The 21,703-nt window shown below is 44.8% G+C and overlaps 1 protein-coding gene across 11 annotated transcripts in view; it reads left to right on the top strand.

The window, feature by feature from the left end:
• The window catches only part of dmd (dystrophin), a 1,591,310-nt gene that overhangs the window by 204,144 nt on the left and 1,365,463 nt on the right, over nt 1–21,703 (top strand). The window contains exon 1 of one of the 11 annotated variants that reach the window (XM_067992783.1): nt 6,134–6,402. The exons of the other annotated variants lie outside the window; for them this stretch is intronic. Within the exon in view, the coding sequence (XP_067848884.1) occupies nt 6,336–6,402 (67 nt within the window). The 5' untranslated portion in view covers nt 6,134–6,335. Of the gene's footprint in view, nt 1–6,133; nt 6,403–21,703 lie in introns of those variants that run through there. 11 annotated transcript variants of the gene reach the window in all.

Raw genomic sequence — 21,703 nt, forward strand, 5'->3', positions numbered from 1 at the left:
GGGTCAAATTGGATGTATAGGTTGTGACCGGTCTGATTAAGCCTCCCGACAGTGGCCAGGGAGAGAGATGGAGTCAGTGGCTAGGGAATGGAGCTTGAGGCGCAGACCGAAGACAATGGCTTCGGTCGTCTCAATATTGGAGGAAATTTCTGCTCATCCAGTACTGGATGTCGGACAATCAGCATGACAAATGAGAGACAGTGGAGGGGTCGAGAGAGGTAATGATGAGGTCGAGCTGGGTGTCGTCAGCATACATGTGGAAACTGAGGTTGTGTTTTCGGATGATGTCGCTGAGGGGCAGCATGTAGATGAGAAATTGAAGGGGGCCAAGGATAGATCCTTGGGGTCTCCAGGGGTAACGGTGCAGGAGTGGGAAGAGAAGCCTTTGCAGGTGATTCTCTAAGAACGTGAGAAGTAGGAGCAGGAGTCGGCCATAAGGTCCCTCGAGCCTGCTCCGCCATTCAACATCATGGCTGATCTTCGACCTCAACTCCACTTTCCAGCCCGATCCCCATATCCCTTGATTCCCCTAGAGTCCAAAAATGTATCTATCTCAGCCTTTAATATACTCAATGACTCAGCATCCACAGCCCTCTGGAGTAGAGAATTCCAAAGATTCACAACCCTCTGAGTGAAGAAATTCCTCCTCGTCTCAGTCTTACATGGCCGACACTTTACCCTGAGACTATGCCCCTAGTTCTAGACTCTCCAGCCAGGGGTAACAGCCTCTCAGCATCTTCCCTGTCAAGCCCCCTCGATCTACGACTGAATAGATAAGAATGGAACCAGGCGAGCATTGTCACACCCAGCTGGACGACGGAGGAGAGGTGTGGAGGACGATAGTGTGGTCAACGGTATCAAAGGCTGCAGACAGGTCGAGAAGGATGAGGAGAGATAGTTTACCATGGTTACAGTCACACAGGGTGTCATTTGTGACTTTGATAAGGGCCGTTTCAGTACTGTGGCGGGCGGAAATCTGATTGGAGGGATTCAAACATGTATTTGCGGGAAAGATGGTCACGGATTTGGGAGGCAACAACACCTTTGAGGACTTTGGAGAGGAAAGGGAGGTTGGAGATGGCTTGCAAAGATAGAGGGGTCACAAGTGGGTTTTTGAGGACAGGGTGGTGACGGTAGATTTGAAGGGGAGGGGGACAGTACCGGAGGAGAGTGAACCGTTAACAATATCAGCTAACATGGGGGCCAGGAAGGAAAGTTGGGCGGTCAGCAGTTTGGTGGGAGCAGGAGATGGGTCTCATGGGCAAGATGAGCTCGGAGAGGGCATTAGGGGCGATAGGAAAGAAACTGGAGAAAGATGTGAGTTCAGGGCTTGGGCATGGGGGAACCTTGGGGGAAGTTTGGCTTGGTGGGCTGGGGAAGGGAGGGAAAAGGCAGAGGCAGCTGCACAGATGGTCTCAATCTTACTGACCAAGAAGTCCATGAGCGCTTGTTGGTGGAGGGGGCGGGGAGAGCGATTTCAGAAGACGGTTTGTAGTGAACAGAAGTCGGGAGTTATCTTTGCATTCCAGGACGATCCTGGAATAGTGAGCAGTTTTGGCAGAGGAGAGCAGGACCCTGATAGTGCTTTTTGTGGTCCAGCCAGAACTGGAGATGAACGGCTAAACCATAAACGTTGTCCGCCATAAATGTTCAAGTCTGCATCCGTTGGACTTAAGGGAGCAGAGATGAGGGCCGTACCGGGGGAATGACCAGGGTGAAAGAGAGTAATGGTTTTAATGGGGACAGGGGTATTGAAGGTGGAGGTGAGGGTGTGATTGAGCTGCAGAAATGTGGTGAATAGAGGGCTAAAGGCTAGATAGTTGTGAATTTGAAAGTGACTTGGGGAGAGTTTTTCCATGGGGCGGACACAGAAGGAAGTGGGGTTGGAAGGGGGAAGGGGGATGTGAGTGGAGAGGGATACAAGGAAGTGATCAGAAATGGCCATATCCGTGATTGACACAATGTGAGTAGAGAGGCCACGTGAGATGGCAAGGTCGCGTGGGTGGCCGTGATTATGGGTAGGGAAGTTTATATGGAGGGAGAGATTAAGTGAGGATAGGAGGGCAGTGAACTCCAGTTGAGGCCTAACCAGTGATTTGTAAAAGTTTAGTATGACTTTTTTTTATTGAACACAAAAACAAGGAAGTCAAGTTAAACCTTTACAAATCACTGGTTAGGCCTCAGCTGGAGTATTGTTTACAATTCGAGGCACCACACTTTAGGAAGGATGTTAAGGCCTTGGAGAGGGTACAGAGGAGGTATACCAGGAATGAGCAACTTCAGTTATGTGGAGAGATTGGAGATGCTGGGATTGTTCTCCTTTAGAGCAGAGAAGCTTTAAGGAAAGCAATTATGATATCTCGGTGAGAACCTTGGTGTGGTACTTGGGTGGGCGGTAGGTAACGAGGATTTTAAAGGAGGTGAGGGGGTGGAACAAGGTAAGATGCTCAAAGGAGGCAAAGGTGCCAGAGGAGTAGGGGGACAGATCAAGTTGTGATGAGGGCCACACCGCCACCGCGGTAGTGTGGATGGGGCAAGTGGTCGAAGGTATTGGCAGGCGGGGCGACTTCTTTAGGGGGAAGGTGTCATTACCTATCAGCCAAGTTTCCGTCAAAGCCATGATGTCGATGAAATCATCCACCTTGATGGCAAGGCTCATTGATGGCAAGGCTCTTGTTCTCAAGTGAACGGACATTCTGGAGGGAGATGCAGAGAAGGGCTGTGATTGCTGATCCGCTGGCAGAGTCCACAGAATCAGCATTGGGAGGGATGAGTTTAATGGGAAGGAGATTGGCAAGATTAGCCCTCAGCGGGCGCGCTGGGTGAGAAGGTTGGTGAGAGAGTAGGATGGGGCAGTTGGGGTTGTTGCTCGTTAGGAGGCAGTGATGAGTGTTTCGATGGGCCCTGGAGAGGATGCCAAGAGAGACACACAAGGAAGCTGTAGGTTTATCTAAGAGGGAGTCAAGCCTGGGACAATGGCAGGAGAGGAGGAAGGTTGAGAAGTGCTGAAGGGTTGGGGAGGGATTTGTGGGGGAAGAGGACCCGAGAGGGGAGAAATGAAAGGAGGCATGACGACAGGAGAGAGGGGCCTAGGAGCGGTGAAGAAAAAAGAAGAAAAAAATTCTGGAGGAATAGAATTGAAAAGCAGGGATGTTATGTTAAACTTGTATAGAACCTTGGTTAGGCCACACTTGAAGTACGGTGCACAGTTCTGGTCTCCATATTATAAAAAGGATATGGAGGCACTGGAGAAGGTGCAAAAAAGATTTACAAGGGTGATATCAGAACTGAGAGGTTTTAACTATCAGGAAAAGACTGTACAGGCTGGGGCTCTTTTCTCTAGTAAGGAGAAGGCTGAGGGGTGATCTAATTACGGTCTTTAAAATTATGAATGGGTTTGATAGGGTACACGTAGAGAAGATGTTTCCACTTGTGGGGGAGTCTAAAACTAGAGGTCATAAATATAAGATAGTCACTAATAAGCCCAATAAAGAATTCAGGAGAAACTTCTTTACAGAGTGATTAGAATGTGGAACTTGGTACCACACGGAGTAGTTGAGGCAAATAGCATAGATGCCTTTAAGGGTAAACTAGATAAGTACATGAGGGGGAATGGAATAGAAGGATATGCAGATAGGATTAGATGCAGTAGGGTAGGAGGAAGGTCATGTGGTGCCTTAACCAATTGGGACAAATGGCCTATTTCTGTGCTATAAATTCTATGTATTTCAACTTTGCTGATGGAGTGTATTGCTATTTTTGAGTTGTACCTGTAAAATAAAAAGACAAATGTTTTGTACTCCTAATCTTTAAACTTCACTTGATTTTTTTTTCAAAAAAAACATACGGGATCCTCGGCTTTATAAACAGAGGCATAGAGTACAAATGCAGGAAAGTTATGATAAACCTTGATAAACCACTGGTTAGACCTCAGCTGGAGTATTGTGTCCAATTCTGGGCACCACACTTTAGAAAGGAAGTCAAAGCCTTCGAGAGGGTGCAGAAGAGATTTACCAGAATGGTACCAGGGATGAGTGGTTTCATTTATCTGACGAGACTAGAGAAGCTGGGATTATTCTTCTTAGAGCAGAGAAAGGTTAAGTGGCGATTTGATAGAGTTGTTCAAAATTATTAAGGGTTTTGATAGTTGATAGGGAAAAACTGCATCCAGGGGCAGATTACACAGATTTAAAATAATTGGCAAAAAAGACGGGGGGAGATGAGGAGAATTTTTTTTACGCAGCGAGTTGTTATGACCTGGAATGCACTGCTTGAAAGAGTGGTGGAAGCAGATTCAATAGTAACTTTCAAAAGGGAATTGGATAAATACTTAAAAAGGAAAAATTTGCAGAGCTGTGGGGTAAGAGCAGGGTAGTTGAACTAATTGGTAGCTCTTTCAGAGAGCTGGCACAGGCACGGTGGGCCGAATGGCATCCTTCTGTGCTGTATGATCCCATGATATGATATGGGGAGGGTGGTTTGCCTTGTAGGCTGCTTGAGATGGGAAGCTATAGAGTGAAGCGCTTGGATGTGACTTGCATCACTCCATCAGGATAGAGCTCTGCATGTGCTTGCTTGCTTGCACACTCACATGCACACAAAGCTCCACATCTGGCTGCTGAATATTTAGGTTTTTTTGAGTGTGCGGGCAAAGTGCCCTATTTTGTTGAAGTATTAAAAAGGTTTTGCCATAAGTTTAAGAATGCAGGCAGTCCAGTGAACCATCAGAGCACCCTTTAATACACAACTGCTCAATAAGGGGCTCCTTGCAAGTTTATTGAAGAAAATCTCCAGAATTGACTTTCCAAGTCCAGTATCATTAACATTTCTAATAATAACGAATATATCCATTTGTAATGTGTTCAGAGATTCCATTCTCAAAAGCCAAACCACAAAGCATAGCTGGCTAGAATTTTCTACCCAAAGCCTATTTGACTATGAATGGGTGACTATCTAAAGTAGGTCGATGTGGAATTGATTGTTTTTTGTTTTAGACTGCAGGATTCACCCCCATACTATTATTCCATTGCAGATTAATTTAGTGAACTCTCCTTTCTCTAACAATTTCTAGTACTTGCTTCTGATTTTCTTTCTCTGCTGAGTGGAAGTGCCTTGCCCCGGTAAACGACTGCATCACATGCCGTCCTAACCTCAAACAATTGTTTTTGGAAAAAAAATATTCTCAGCAATTACCTACAATGTAAATCACAGGAAGTGGTATTGTGGCAGTTACTATGGGTTGCTACAACTGAAAGGGCCCAACTAAAGCTTTGCTTTTAGATTTAACATTGTATGTGATCAGTGTGACATCAGACCATGCTGGGAGCATTAACAGCTGAGATGTGCTTTCCTGTAGATTTTCAAATTGGGACCCCTGGGAAGCTACAATGTCGTCAATACAGAACTTTTGTGACACATTTTATCCTGTATTTGTTGACTTTGCAAGCACATGATTTCTGTTGGGGTGCATGTATATTTAAGTGAGGGGATACCTCTGGTCTGTCAATATTTTACAAGGTGGCCCTCCACATACAAAAGTTTGAAAACTATTTGCTATCCTGAATAGCTTATTATTGAATAACCCTAGCCCAAGACAATCAAGACAGAAAAAATGTTGATAATGTTCAGTTTATTTTAGTTTCTTTTTAAATACCTTTTTAATAGGGAAAAGGTGGCTGTCTCTCAATATTTAAGAATTTCTTTTCAATTGCAAACGACACATTTGTAGTAGTACATCTAATAAAGATTAAATCTGCACAATGTGAAATAGTCCACATCATATTTATATTTTTAGACAGATTAACGAGTGAACAGCAGCCTCAGACAATGTGGAATCATTTGTTGACTGGAGCCTGCGTGACATTGCTGTCTTACTTGTAACCGGAATGCTTGTTATAATGTTAAAAGACGAGGGTTTCTCTGTCGGAGAGTACATTAATTGTTGCTAAAACTAAAGGGACAGCTGCCCAACACTGTTTGAAGCTATTATTTAGGCCATTACAAGAGCAGAGCCTTATATGTACTGTCCATAGGAAGTTGTAATGTGGATAGCTATACTTTTGGGCAGGGAGCTTGCTGCTTCTGCGCAGGGCCTGGAATTCGAAATATCTTGGGGCCTCAACAGTGCCGACATCAGTTGCTCTCGCAACATGCTGGAAAGCACGATCATTGCTCCCCTGCAGAGGTCTTCTTTCAAGGACAGTTAACTTTTTTTGATATATGTATAAGAGCTGAGGGAACTCTCGTGGACTCCTCGTGTTTGGATTATAAAGAGTGAAACAACAAGAGTTCAACAGAAATAAACAATACTAATTTTGGATTTGTTTGAAAACTCGATGGCATTTGTGTCTTGTAAACTACAATCATCGGCAATGTTTTGGTGTGAAGAACCTGAAGACGACTGTGAGTTTAAACCACTGTATAAACATTTGTCCTTGCTGCAAATTGTCTAGCTTCAACTATGATTTTTCATGTTTCCATGTTAATGAAAATAGTAACATGTTAATGAGGAACTTGTTGCTGTAAACTATCATTGTACTCTGCCTCCGTTAATGACTGAATCATAAGTAAGCTGAGGTTTACGCATTTCTGTGTGTAATAGTTATGTAATGTCGATTCAGCCAGTGCTAATTAAGTGTTTAGAGAATGAGTGCAGCTTAACCTCTTCAGTTAATTAGCAAAGTTGGCATCATTAAAAATGCAGGAGTTCCTAATTTCTAGAGATTCTACAATAAATTCCTGAGTGTTGGAAACATAGAGCTGTATTGCATATGTGCTGCTTTTTGGATTTCACTGAGTAAACTTGAGAGGCATTTGGTTTAGATTTTTTTCTGAGGCATGAAAGTAAATTTAACAGAGCTTCATATCAGCTTGAGTCCTTTTCTGATAAAGCTGCCTCAGTGATAGCATGTAAGCCAAACGTTGCAAAGATTTTTGAACTTGACACAGAAGAGGTGTGGTTCTTTGCTGATTTAAAGGCACTGTGTTGTCATTGACCTGTGAAACTTTGTGTGCCAAGTGACTCTAATATCATAGAAACACAGAAGTTACAGCATTGAAGGAGGACATTTGGCCCATCATGCCTTTGCCAGTGCTAGCTCTTCAGATAAGGCTGTGTACTCTAATCCCCTTTCCTTATTATGTTACTGATCATGTTTGCCATTATTGTTTCTCAGCGTCTGATTCATATTGAAAATACACTTCGAACCAAAAAATTGATGTACAGAAATTAATGTTGCAGTGTATGCTGTATTTTTTCCTGTGGCCAACAGGCTGGTGTTAGAATTGAGTTTCATGGCAGTTTGTTGTTGGCTGCCACCAGGATTTAAAACTTATGAAGAACTCTCCAATACAGAGACATCGGGGGGGAATTTCAACATTCCAGGACGGGTGGGGGGGGAAGAAATCAAATTCCAGAAATGTGAAACCCGATCCCAGCCCGCCACGATTGTGCCTACTTCCAGTTTAACCAGGGTGTGCGAGAAACCTGATCTCAAGAGGCAGGTCAGTAATTTAAATATGTTAAAATATGAGGCACGCTGCCTCGTTAACATTTAGATTTAATGGCTGCGGGGGGACTTTCCCAGGGCTCGGGAAACCCGGCAGCTGAAGGGAGGCGAGAACTGCAGGTTCCAGCAGGTAAGTGCATTCTTTGGCGCTGCTTGTGGGCTAGGAGGAGCAGGAGTGCTTTCCCCGGCCCCCTAAGCTAACTCCCCCACCCTCTCTCTCCCCCACCCTCTCTCTCCCCCACCCTCTCTCTCCCCCACCCTCTCTCTCCCCCACCCTCTCTCTCCCCCACCCTCTCTCTCCCCCACCCTCTCTCTCCCCCACCCTCTCTCTCCCCCACCCTCTCTCTCCCCCACCCTCTCTCTCCCCCACCCTCTCTTTCCCCCCCCACCCTCTCTTCCCCCCCCACCCTCTCTTTCCCCCCCCACCCTCTCTTTCCCCCCCCACCCTCTCTTTCCCCCCCCACCCTCTCTTTCCCCCCCCACCCTCTCTTTCCCCCCCCACCCTCTCTTTCCCCCCCCACCCTCTCTTTCCCCCCCCACCCTCTCTTTCCCCCCCCACCCTCTCTTCCCCCCCCACCCTCTCTCCCCCCCCCCACCCTCTCTCTCCCCCCCCACCCTCTCTCTCCCCCCCCACCCTCTCTCTCCCCCCCCCACCCTCTCTCTCCCCCCCCCACCCTCTCTCTCCCCCCCCCACCCTCTCTCTCCCCCCCCCACCCTCTCTCTCCCCCCCCCACCCTCTCACTCCCCCCCCCCACCCTCACCTCCCCCCCCCCACCCTCACACTCCCCCCCCCCACCCTCTCACTCCCCCCCCCCACCCTCACACACCCCCCCCCCACCCTCACTCTCCCCCCCCCCACCCCCACTCACCCCCCCCCCCACCCTCTCACTCCCCCCCCCCCACCCTCTCACCCCCCCCCCCACCCTCACACTCCCCCCCCCCACCCTCTCTCTCCCCCCCCCACCCTCTCTCTCTCCCCCCCCCCCACCCTCTCTCTCCCCCACCCCCCACCCTCTCTCTCTCCCCCCCCCCCCCCCCCACCCTCTCTCTCCCCCCCCCCCCACCCTCTCTCTCTCCCCCCCCCCCCCCCACCCTCTCTCTCTCCCCCCCCCCCCCAACCCTCTCTCCCCCCCCACCCTCTCTCTCTCCCCCCCCCACCCTCTCTCTCTCCCCCCCCCCCACCCTCTCTCTCTCCCCCCCCCCCACCCTCTCTCTCTCCCCCCCCCCCCACCCTCTCTCTCTCCCCCCCCCCCCACCCTCTCTCTCTCCCCCCCCCCCCACCCTCTCTCTCTCCCCCCCCCCCCCACCCTCTCTCTCTCCCCCCCGCCCCCCACCCTCTCTCTCTCCCCCCCCCCCCCCACCCTCTCTCTCTCCCCCCCCCCCACCCTCTCTCTCTCCCCCCCCCCCACCCTCTCTCTCTCCCCCCCCCCCCCACCCTCTCTCTCTCCCCCCCCCCCACCCTCTCTCTCTCCCCCCCCCCACCCTCTCTCTCTCCCCCCCCCCACCCTCTCTCTCTCCCCCCCCCCACCCTCTCTCTCTCCCCCCCCCCCACCCTCTCTCTCTTCCCCCCCCCCCCCACCCTCTCTCTCCCCCCCCCCCACCCTCTCTCTCTCCCCCCCCCACCCTCTCTCTCTCCCCCCCCCACCCTCTCTCCCCCCCCACCACCCTCTCTCCCCCCCCCACCACCCTCTCTCTCTCTCCCCCCCCACCACCCTCTCTCTCTCTCTTCCCCCCCCCACCCTCTCTCTCTCTCCCCCCCCACCACCCTCTCTCTCTCTCTCTCCCCCCCACCACCCTCTCTCTCTCCCCCCCCCACCACCCTCTCTCTCTCCCCCCCCCCCCCACCCTCTCTCTCTCCCCCCCCCCCCACCCTCTCTCTCTCCCCCCCCCCACCCTCTCTCTCTCCCCCCCCCACCCTCTCTCTCTCCCCCCCCACCACCCTCTCTCCCCCCCCCACCACCCTCTCTCTCTCTCCCCCCCCACCACCCTCTCTCTCTCTCTCTTCCCCCCCCCCACCCTCTCTCTCTCTCCCCCCCCACCACCCTCTCTCTCTCTCTCTCCCCCCCACCACCCTCTCTCTCTCTCTCTCTCCCCCCCACCACCCTCTCTCTCTCTCTCTCTCTCCCCCCCACCCACCCTCTCTCTCTCTCTTCCCCCCCCCCCCCACCACCCTCTCTCTCTCCCCGCCTTCAAAAATTTCATTCAGACCCTTCTTTATGACTGTGCTGTGCTCTCTCCTGCTCAGCATCCTCTTGCTAGCCACCATACTATAAAGTGCTCTGAGACATCTATCTGTACATAATGAGCGCTGTATAAATATAGATTGTTGTACATGGTCCATCAAGCTTGCTCCATCCAGACATGAAGCCACAAACAACATTTACCTACCCCCTAGATGTATAACTTGGTCGGCGCAACTCGTGATCGAACCGGGAGGATCAAGGCCTCGAAATTGGGCCATGGGCATCGTCAATATTAATTTGGCGAGCAGCCAGTGCCTGTTGTGCCTCCACTGTATTAGTAAAAAAAACTTACCTTTTTGATGGCTTAAGAATCCCAAGTGGAGCAGACTCAGCTCTTTGATGTTGAATTTGGCAGAGAGGGCCTGAAACAGACTTAAGGTGCCTGATGCCTGTTTTAGGCAGCCGCCAGGGACCCAACATCAGGTGTCCTTTAAGTCCCCGAAATTGGCTGTTGTTACCCCCGTTTTGCACCCTTAAAATGGACGCAACTTCTACCCCGTAGCCTGTTGTGTAAGACAAGAAAACCTGAGTCTAACTTAGGGAAAAAAATTAATTCATGAAGGGCAATTTTCTGTCTTTGAGCTCACAAGTTCGTGAGAGTTTGTCAATCAAAATCTAATCACTGGTGTAGCTCATGTATTTTACTATAGCTTGATATGTAAATAGATTTTTAATTATGAATTTGGACAGTATTTAACCTGCATGTCACTGCTTCAATTAGATACCCTTTTGAAGGAGTTAAATAATCTTGAACAGTAAAAAAAATAATTTTGGAAGTCTACACAGGTATTTGGAGATGCTATTTCGCTAAACCCTCATAAACTTAGTTTGCTGCCAGGAAAGAAAATGCAGTGGAAAATTTGCAAGTATGGGAGTGCACATCAGGAAGTTTAGTGCACAGCACGCACAATTTTACAACCATTACTTTAGATGGCTGGAACATTGTGCATAATGTGCAGATGAATTTCTGTGATGCACTCCCGACGGGTAAGGCTCCCTGCTGAGAGTGCTAAATCGGAAAATAACCTCTAATTGCCTCAGCCTGGAACCTCCCCTATGCAATCTTTTCTGCTTAATTTTCATATTCTATCATTGGGACAATGAAGTGCTTTTAAATTGAAATATTTTGCTGACTGGAAAGTGTACATTGTGGATGTTGGGTGGGGACCGATTTGGCTCAGTTGTGATTTCTCCCACGGTTGACTCAATATCTAGGCTCACATGAAAAATGGCCATTTGGGTGAGGTACCAGAGGGCTTGAAGTGCCTATGGAGAGTCAGCACTCTCCAGAAAGGAGGGAAGTAAACTGGAGGGGATAGAAAGCATATGCAATAGGTTATAGTGTACATAGTTAAAAGTAGAGGGGCAGGGGGAAGTTAAAATCAAACATTCATATATAAAAAAGAGTTTTATATCATGGAAACGCTCACTTTTGGAAAGGATAAAAATGCTCTGAAGAGTTTCAGGGTAATGAAAGTATGCCTCTATCCCATCTCCTATTTATAATTGGATTGAAGGAGTTTTACTGGAGGCGTTTTGCTCTTTGTACTATTGTGGGTTGGCATCTTGAGTTTGTGCCAAGGCCAAAGAAAGAATAATAGTGCACTGATTTGTTTGGAATTCTGTCTTGTTCAGAAAGCAGATAAAGCACTTTGCCAGAGATTTCTTTCTCATGAGGTAATACTGTATTCTTTTGAGACTTGCTGTGTTATCCAGCAGCTGCTTCATAGTGGGGCATATTGGTGAAGGTCAGGGGTTGCAGTGTGGGAATCTGAAATCTTTGCTTGGTCCCATCCAAGGACCAGCTTCCATGAGAACAGATGTGTACGAAACTTAATAATTTGTGGTTGAAGTACTGATAAGGTGCTGGAGAAAGTGTGTCAGCAAGATTTTCCTTCACCTTTTATTTTTAGCAGCACCTTATTAGCTGACTTAATTAACTAAACAAAACCAAGTCAATATACTTCAATCATGGGAAAATTTTCTTCTGTGCTAAAATGCTATTAAGGGAACCTTCATTCTTGAGCAAAATGTTATTGCTTACGGTTCCTAAAGTAACAATTCCCAGACCTCTTTTCCTGCCTCTCCTCCTCCTTCGCTTACATTCTCGAATGATGCAGAGTCAATGTAAAATGTGATTAAGCTCACTGCCACATCTGACACTGTACCTGATCCAGGTTGGCCTTGTCTCATGTCACCAGCAGTAAATTCGAAGGTGCTCTGTCCTAATTTTTTTACTCCACTTTTTATTTTTATTTTTTAAATTGTCATTTCCTCACTGCTTTGCTTCAGTATGCCTCAACTCACTCCCTTGCTGGAGAATTGATGTGGTTCTCCAATCTCCGCCACTGCCCCCTTTGGTCAGTCACTGGAAGGTATAAGGTGCTGTCCAGGAACAATGTCCCAATCCAATTTTCCCTGCCTCCACATGAATACAGCGCAATGTCTGCCTGACATGGCTCTCATCAACAGCTGAGCAGAATAAGGGACAAACCCATTAACTGCTCTTCTGCGATCAACATTCCTGACCCTTGACTTTAACTGTTGTTCTCTCTCCTCCTCCCGTTTTGTTTTGTTTAGTCCTAAAATGGTTCTTTCTTCTCTCCCAGTTTCCAATTCTGATGAATGCTACATATCCAAATCATAACCTTACTTTTTTCTTTTTCTGTTTCTAGTTCCGAGTCCTCCCATTCCATGGCACTAACTCGAGTGCTGGCATTCCAGCAATCCAAGTCAATGCTCCGTCACATTTCATTATATTTGTAAAAAGTCGAAAATCAACGGTTTTTATCGTGTGGGGGTTGGGGGAGAAGAGATCGGAAATTGCACTGAGTAGCATTTCGATTAAATAAACTATTAAAATTAAACTATTTTATTGCATTGGTTTTATTTTTTATACACAAGGGAGCATATCTTAATTACCTTGATAATCATGCATACTTCTCCCATGAGCTTTAGAAAACTGTTATGCTTTCACTTTTGATTTGATTTTGTTAGAAGAATTACTTGTGAAGTGGGCAGGCTGAGAAAAGTTTATCTGTGTGCAGCCTAGCATTGTTCCTCAGACCAGTAAATGACATGGTATTTAAGATGAGCATACTCTGGCATCTGGTACAGGGAGGCAGGGCTGGTTGGCTTGGAGGCATGCAAGGACTATGGAATGATAAGGGTATATTATCTTTTCACCTAATAAAGTGTTGTGTCGAAACCAAACCTTTTCTGGATCTTTTTAAGGTTCCCTAAATATGGGAGTGTGACTTATAAACTGACAGAGTTATTTTTAATTTTTTATAGTTTTTTAAAAAAAAATTAAAAATGGCACGTCTCTCATTTTAATTGAAGAATAAAAAAGGAAAATTGTTATGAGTTTGGCAGAGTTGAGTAAGCAGGTTGTCCCAGTCTGAGTGCCTTATTGCAGTTGTACCTATAGCACAATTATGTAGCTGTTCACCTATTTTTTGAAGTGGGGAAAGCATGCTGCCGAAGAAGCAGTTCAGGGACTTCCTCCCCACATTGTCACTGCACTGAAATCAAGACCCCTTGCTCTGCCCATCTCTGCCCTCTCCTTCTCTTATTGCACAGGGAGGAGGGAAAGAGAACAATCTCCTTCAGTCAACCTGATGGTTTACATCTGAGGATCATGAAGGAAGAGTGGAGGCTTTGACTATAATTTTCCAAAACTTTTTTGGAAAGGAATATTGATCCAGGAGAATGGAGGGAAGCAAATGTTTAAAAAAGCAAACTTGAGATAAGTCAGGAAATTTATAGGCCAGTTAGTCTTGCTTCAGTTGTTTACAATCTACTACAGATACATGATGAAGTTACTAAGAACTTCGAGAAACAGGAATAGAAGAGAATGTGGCCATATGGAGAACGAGAATGCTAGCGGGCAGATGGTAAAGGACAGGGGTTAAAGGTAGTTTCTCAGACTGGAAAGAGGTGGTGAGTGGTATTGTACAGGGGTCTTTGTTGGGCTGAATGTAATTACCCTATAGTGTGTATATACACGTGTGTGTGTGTGTGTGTGTGTGTGTGTGTATAAATTATTTTGATTTAAGAATTCATGGAACAATATTGAAATTTGCTGATGGACTATATTGGGGGGCAGGGGAGGGTGGAAAATTGTGCTGAAGGTTATGAAAGATTGCAGGATGATACAGGTTGGCAGGCAGATGCAGTTCAATGTAGAAAAATGTGAAGTAATAAATTTTAAAGTAAAGCTAGAGAAAGGAAATGGAGGGGGGGTGGAACATAGTGCCTGATGCTGAAGTAATGAGGAGTGTTCTGTGTGCAGTAAAAATTGAAGGAGCCAAAATCGCAGGCAGACACACAAATTTCATGGCATTTTCCACAGTTCAGGAATTCAATGGAGATACCCCGTTATTGATCCTTTATTGTTTTAGCATTCAGGATGAGAAACAATTAAATTGCGTAGCATGGTCACTCCTTGCCTCATAAGTTGTGAGTCACAAGCAGCCAGTGTCGTGCATTGAATTTGGCATAACTCCAAAGTCATATTTTAGAAATGTCTGGGCCTGCTGTTGTTAGTTTGAGCCCTCTATAATATGTTGCATTAAAAGTGAAAAATAAACCAAGAATTATTTTATTATAGGCTATTATTCTTAATGGCTGTGCTGTGATGCTCTTGCTCCCTTGCAGACCACTTTACCTTGTGTGTAAACAGTAGAAGAGATGACATGATTTGTGATACAATTACTCCAGCATGCCACCAGAGTCATTTACAATGGCAACATTTTTTTTGTAGTTCTAATTAAAGTTTCACATTTTAAGATGTTTGTGCTGGAGCAGGTCTCGTATGTCTGCTGCAGCTCAGATTTTCTGGGGTGATTGAAAATGGAGGGATAGTGAGGGTGGGGTCCTGAGCTATTGGCTGTGCGATAGGGTTGCCAACTCTGGTTGGACATATTCCTGGAGGTGTCATCACGTGACCTCCTGCCGTTGGTCGCCCAACAGGCTCATACTTGCGGCCCACCGCCTTGCCGTGCCAATTGGAGAGCAAATCAACTCTTCATTACCTGATTGGATGATTCTTGACTACCAGCTAAACAGCCATTTTTCCCAAGGTCTGATTTTTATAACTAATAAACAAAAGTGTTCAAAGAAAATTTAACAAAACCCATAATTTTTGATGCCCCTTTGATTTTTTTCCTGCTCGCAGCAGTGTTTTGGAGGTTAATCTTTAATACCTGGAGACTCCAGGGCAATCCTGAGGGGTTGCCAACCCTACTGTGCGAGGAACTGAGTTTCCCTGAAAACCCTCCCAAGGTGATACCCCATTTTAGGAGTGAGTTTGATCTGTGTACAGACTTAATGGCCTGGAACTACATTTTCAGTAAGAACAAGTTGCTGTCTGCTTGCTCCATTGCACTGCGCCCCAGTGATCTGAAGTGACCTTCTGTACTGAAGCTCTCACTATTTAGTCACCCATTCATGATCCTGAGTAACATAACAAAAGTCACAAAATGTGTTAATAGTCTCTCCATAGAAGATGAAGAATAAGCTGAGGTCTGCTTCTGCTTCAGTAATATATGTTATGAAGTTCTCAAATGTCAGCTTGGTCATAAAATTTGCTTCAGGTTCAAAAAGTAAAAGATGACCGTGTTCTACAGGTTTCGGTGCATGACGAACAGTAGATTTGAGAAGCAGGATTCTTCCATTTTAAAAACGTTACTCATATTAAATGTGTCAAAAGTATATATTTTTGGAAACATATAAATAAACAAAAGCATTGATTGAAGAACTTCTCCGGTTTGCCATATGCCAAATATGATACACTTAACAGTCTACAGTGCAGCACTGATGATGTGGTGTGGTTTTCTGGCAGCTGGAATTGGAACAGTTGAGTCTGTCCATCAAAAAGGCCGGCTTAGCAAAGAGCCAAGGAGTGCATATTTGAAGAACTCCGCACTGTTACTGAAATTATTTCACATCCGTAATGTGCCTATTCTGTAGACTTTGCAGTGATATGTTGAGATTTTTTTGAAGTATGCTTGAAGGCTTCTTCTATTTCCCCATTTGTTCTCTCTCTTTCTTTCTCTCTCTCTCTCTCTCTCTCTCTCTCTCTCTGTCTGTCTCTCTCTCTCTCTCTCTCTCTCTCACACACACTGCAGAAGGATCACAGTGAGATTTACATAGTTTTGAATTCGCTGCATCCACATCGAGGACCAGTATACATTTTGAACTTTTTAAAATAGAAATATTCTATGTAATTCTGGTTGGCAAACTTGTCATTTAAAACCCATGGATACAGTGGCACTTGAAATGTGTTAGACAAATTTGTTTTTAAGAACATTTCAATCAATGAAGTTAACTGAAATTCTTTCATTTTCAAGCAATGTTTTCTGAGTTTGAGTAAGAATCATATTTTCTCAGGATTTTTAGCCCCCCTGGTGTAAAATGACAGCTGTAACTTGCAGGCGGTGTACCTCATCTGGGATGAAGTAAAACAGTCTATTTTTTAGTGTGGTTTAATTAAAGCAAAACATCTTTGTCCTACTTCTTGCACAAGGTCTGTGTTGTTTTAGTGCTGATTTATTTCACTTCTGCAAATACATGTGGTTTTGTAAATAACAGTCAACTTATTTTGTTTATCTACCACTTTCTGTATGCCTCACAGGCATATCATGGTTTTTCAAGAGACACATCTTGGGACATCTCTCTTGGAATCCTATCCAAACAGAAACTATAAATGTGTGTGTCTGCATAGAAATGTTTCGTTCAGACACCATTCTGAAATTCTCTGCCCTTTGGACCATGGCAAGATTGGGTTATTTTAAGCACACCTGAATAATATAATTCACATACAGTATTTACAAAGTATGCTGTGATCTGTTTGGAGGAGATGTTATTAATATATTAATTTGCAATGATGCTTGAAGAATTAAGAGTGTGACATGTAGCAGACCAGTTGGTGTCATGGGTCAAGACAGTATCGTGGTGAGTATTAGTCCACAGCACAAAATTTTCTCTATTTTGTTATGAAATCTCAATCGCTGTAAGGATGACTCTTGTGACAAATGGAAAGTTCACACTGATGTCGTCGGGTCCATTTCTAATGATGTGGGTTAGGCCGCAGTCTTGAGGCACATTGGAGACAATTTTAACTATATCTGCTGTACTTGGATTGTTTGCTTTTGTTGGATGCCAAAGTGGAAGAATGTCACATTACTTAACGTGGATATCCTTCATCTTGGCGAACCCAAAAAGCAACCACCTAAAAGTATGACATTTACATAGTTGGACTCCCAACAGATGGATTCACAGTTAACAGATTAAAATGGATTTACATCTCTATTTACAATATTGCACAAAGGAATTCCATATGGATGTCTTCAGCTTTGGTGCCTAAGAACCTCAGATCTGAGCTTGTTTTCAAGTTGTAAGCAACTTGGGGGAGAGTTTTTTTCCAGGGATGGATGCAGAAGAAAATGGAAAGGAGATTGTACAGGAATATGATCCAGGTCTTTAAATAACCTACTCAGACCTACATTATCTCTGCCTCTGAGCAACTGTGAGTGCACGAGTACAAAGTTTCCTAACAAAAGACTCTCAACAAAAACAATCAGTACTGGTCAACAAACTCATAATATGATATAAAAATGCAATTGAAGTTTATAGGGATAGATTTACACAATCAAATACAAAAAGAAATATGATGGTTCTTGTGCTATTGGGTCAGTGATATTTTGTCTGTAGGATGCAACTATTTTTATGTTTATATTAGGTGTGGGGAAACCTCAATTCAATAGGATGACTTTTCTAACTTTTTTAACAATGGGGCTTGTGGTGCCCAGGTCATGCAACATCTGTGGATTAGAGGATAAGTGGATGGCTAGCTCCCACACTATCGCCAATGCTGCTGTAAACTAGCTGCCAAGCTCTGATTCCTGTCCCCACACCTCTTCCTCCTATGCAAAGACATTTGGGGTAGATTTTTCAACTTGCCACCCATGTTGAAAGGAGGACTTTTCAAGTCCAGCCCATTGTGTAAAAGATCTTTTTGAGCACCCTGTGATGGCTCATATGGTATGTGCACTTCCCAATGTACTGCTGAGGTTTGACTCCTGGTCTGTGCTGATGGTAGGGCCGCTACCCAGTATAGGGAGGGGAGGTCAGGTAGGGATCCCACCCCAATCCATGTTGTAACTTCTATGATTCTATAGGGGAGAGATACAAAAGGGTCCAGAGGGGCAATTTTTTCACTCAAAGGGTGGTGAGTGTCTGGAACGAGCTGCCAGAGGCAGTAGTAGAGGCGGGTACAATTTTGTCTTTTAAAAAGCATTTGGACAGTTACATGGGTAAGATGGGTATAGAGGGATATGGGCCGAGTGCAGGCAATTGGGACTAGCTTAGTGGTATAAACTGGGCGACATGGACATGTTGGGCCGAAGGGCCTGTTTCCATGTTGTAACTTCTATGATTCTATGATTCAATCTCTGTTCAATGACTCTTGCTGGAAAGTGTGGATGTTTAAGAATAAGATCAGGTTTGGTTGTGATGCCTTTCAAAGTGCTGTCGCCTGCCAGCACCCGCTGCAGCTCATGTCTGAACTTCACCCAAGTGACCAAGTGAGCTTTCTTGGAGAGAGCTGCAGCACCTGTCGAAATTGTACTCGAGCATAATTCAATGACTTCAGGAGAGAAGAAAACCAGGAAAAAATATTTTTGCTGAAGCATTCTTAGTTTTGGTTTAGGTGGAATTATCAAATGAAAGATTAGGTGGATGTGGCAAAAAAGAATTGCATTTTATTATTTTGAACTGCAGTTTATAGAATCCTGACGTAAAGCATAACCTTTCTTGGCAGACGAATATTCTAGGAGTGAAATGTAAATAGGCCTCACTTAACATTGTGTTTACGCTTTAGATCCTTAAAATGAAGACAGCCCCTTATCCTTCAGATAATATATAGCTCTTTTGCATCCAAGAAAATGTCTTTACTTTCAATCATATATCTGTAGGTAATTTATGTATTAAAAAATTTAGCATTGATTTCCAGACTGCATGCTCAAGAGGTCCAAGACATTCTATTGTACATCAGTGGATGGGCCAATCATTTCACTCCCAAAAATGTACATTAAAAAAATTTGGGCACTTTAGACCTTTCCCCTCTGGAAAGACTGAAAAAGATTGACAAATTGGGAAGGATATTTATATCTGTTGGTAAAATCTTTTCCGGTGTATTTTCATAGATTATGTGTAACTAATTATATGGTATCCCTGTGCTGCACACTTCTCCACCCTAGTGGGACTGATACAGGACATGCCTCTTCCTCTTTGTATTTTGCTGCCAGGCTGTTTGAAGCTGCTGCATTTAATTTTACATGCCACTCTTAGCACAGCTCTTTACGCACACTAAAAAGTACAGCATGCTTGTCCTTCAAGAAATACCACCTTGTGTGAATTGGCAATGAAAACAAAGTGCTAAACTGGTAAGTGTAATGTATAAATGTAAGTAGATAGTGATGAAACAGTACTTGTGTGGCTGTAAAGGTAAATGCACGTCATGACTGGGATTATGGAATTCAAGTCATTCCTTGCAATTAAAAAAAGTTAATGACTGCCTTACAAGGTTTTGAGGCCTTGCTTGAATAGCACGATAAGATGTGTATATATATCCTGATTAGTTTAATTCTGTTTTTGCTCCTAATTAATGGTGTTGGTTTCCAATGTAAAGAGAATCATAGAGGTTGTCTCAAAATTCACAGATGTCACAAAATGCTTCTTTAATGTCTGGAATTTATTTGAGATGTAAAAAAATCACAATTTAAATTTGGTTTTGTGGTTTGGCACTGGGGCATGTTTTTCCTCTGGTTTCCCTGACACTATTAGATTCCATTGTCAACCATACCATCGAGGAGATGGAAAAGCAGAACAAGAGCATGAGTGAGAAACTTGATATCACTCCTGTGTAATTCTAATCAGCCAATTCAAGAGGCCCATTAGCCAAGTCCCAGGAGTGTGACATCCACCTGCTGCCTTGGTCTGGGGTGGGGTGATTGGGAAAACAGCCCTGGCTGGGAGTCAGTTAAAAGGTTGTGCGGGTGCTGTGAAGTTCGTATGAAATCCATATGTTCAAATGCCCCCGTGGCCTCGCCCCTCCCGATATCTGTAACTTTCTCCAGCCCTACAACCCTCCAAGGACTCTGTTCCTCCAACTCTGGCCTCTTATACATCCCCCGCTCCCTTCGCCCCGCCATTGGTGGCCATGTTCCTTCCATCGTCTAGGTGCTAAACTGTGGAATTCCCTCCGTAAACCTCTCTGCCTCTCCACCCTCTCTCACCTCCTTTAAAACCTTCCTTAAGACATACTTCTTTGACCAAGCTTTAAGTCACCCCTCCTAATATCTCCTCCTTTGGCTCGATGTCAGTGTTTATCTGATTACATTGCTGTGAAGCGTCTTGTGATTTTCTTACATTAAAGGTACTATATCAATGCAAGTTGTTGAAATGATTATTTATGGTTCAGGGTGATATCTGAATCCATTGATTGTGTTGCAGCTTTGTAACACATTCCCTTTTACATGTTATCCTATAATGTTCTTGTCATTTATTGCATTTTTTGGAAAGTATACCACTTAGTATAGATAAGGAGTTATGCCCTTACTTATCACATCAGTGAATTTGTAAATATTTCTGAACTATCAAACTGCAATGATTTTTTTTCTGGTATGAAGCTTAGTATGTTTCTGATTCCAATGTTTAGAACTTTCAGCATCATAGTTGGAAGAAGTACTGCAATTAGGGTTAGATGAAATTTGAATAGGAAATGAGACTGCAGGATAGGAAAAGAAAGGGAGCAAAGTTTCCGACAAAGCACTCGAGCAGAAAAATCAGCACACAGATTACGTACTCTTGATAAAACCTTTTAAGCTTTGAAGCTTAGTTACAGCCCTGCGTTGTTAGAATGACACACAAATATATTGATTACCCAATTACCTGTGGAAAAGAAACAACTCACTTTTTGAACTCTATCCACCGCTTTGTAAGAAATCACTGTTTTATGATTGCGGATGTAAATACTGATATTAATTTTGTATATAGTATACATAATATAGTGGGCTAGAAATTCGGCCGTGTAGCACTCGTTGTTTCGGCGCTATGCGGCCTCCTGAAATTCTGAAATGGCGTCCAGATGCACGCACATGCTTCTAGCGTTACGTGCACCGGACGCCATCTGGGTAAAGGATTTTGCGCACGCACAGTTAACGAATGCCGGCAACATGTAAAATAGGGAGAATATGCGGTAGATCAGTTGTCAACACTGATTTAAAGTGACAGACACCATTTTGGCATTTAACACTCCACTCACCGCATTGTCTTAACCACAAACACTTGAACATATCTTAGAGTGCCTGGAGGACCCTGCACCAGCACCATTTAAAAGGACCATGCAGGATTTATAGGTTAGTTGATGGATTATTGCTTTTGGCGGCTGATGCATTGGTACCTGTTTTTGGAGGTCTCCTATACTTGAATACTAGGACACGGGGACATAGCCTAACATTTCGAGTCAGGACTTGCAGGAGTGAAGTTAGGAAATGCTTCTACACGCAAAGGGTGGTAGAAGTTTGGAATGCTCTTCAGCAAATGGCAGTTGATGCTAGCTCAATTGAGGTTGATAGATTTCTGTGAATCAAGGGTATTAAGGGATATGGGGCTAAGCTGGTATATGGAGTTAGGTCACAGATCAACCATGATCTCATTGAATGGTGGGACAGGCTTGAGGGGCTAAATGCCACTGCCACTTTCTGCCTCCTGTTATGTGCCACCTTCTCCTGCAGGAAAGCGAGAAGTGTGTCGGTGAGTGTCCTGCGGGATGTCTGGGTGAATAGCTGCCTGTGAGTTGTGGTTGTGCGGCTTGCAACAGTGGTAATGTGTGAGGGTGAGAGGAAGCATCTGATTGAAAGAGTTTGTTGGTAGGTGGGTGATGGG

Source organism: Heptranchias perlo, chromosome 11, assembly GCF_035084215.1.
Source record: "Heptranchias perlo isolate sHepPer1 chromosome 11, sHepPer1.hap1, whole genome shotgun sequence".
NCBI lineage: Eukaryota > Metazoa > Chordata > Chondrichthyes > Hexanchiformes > Hexanchidae > Heptranchias > Heptranchias perlo.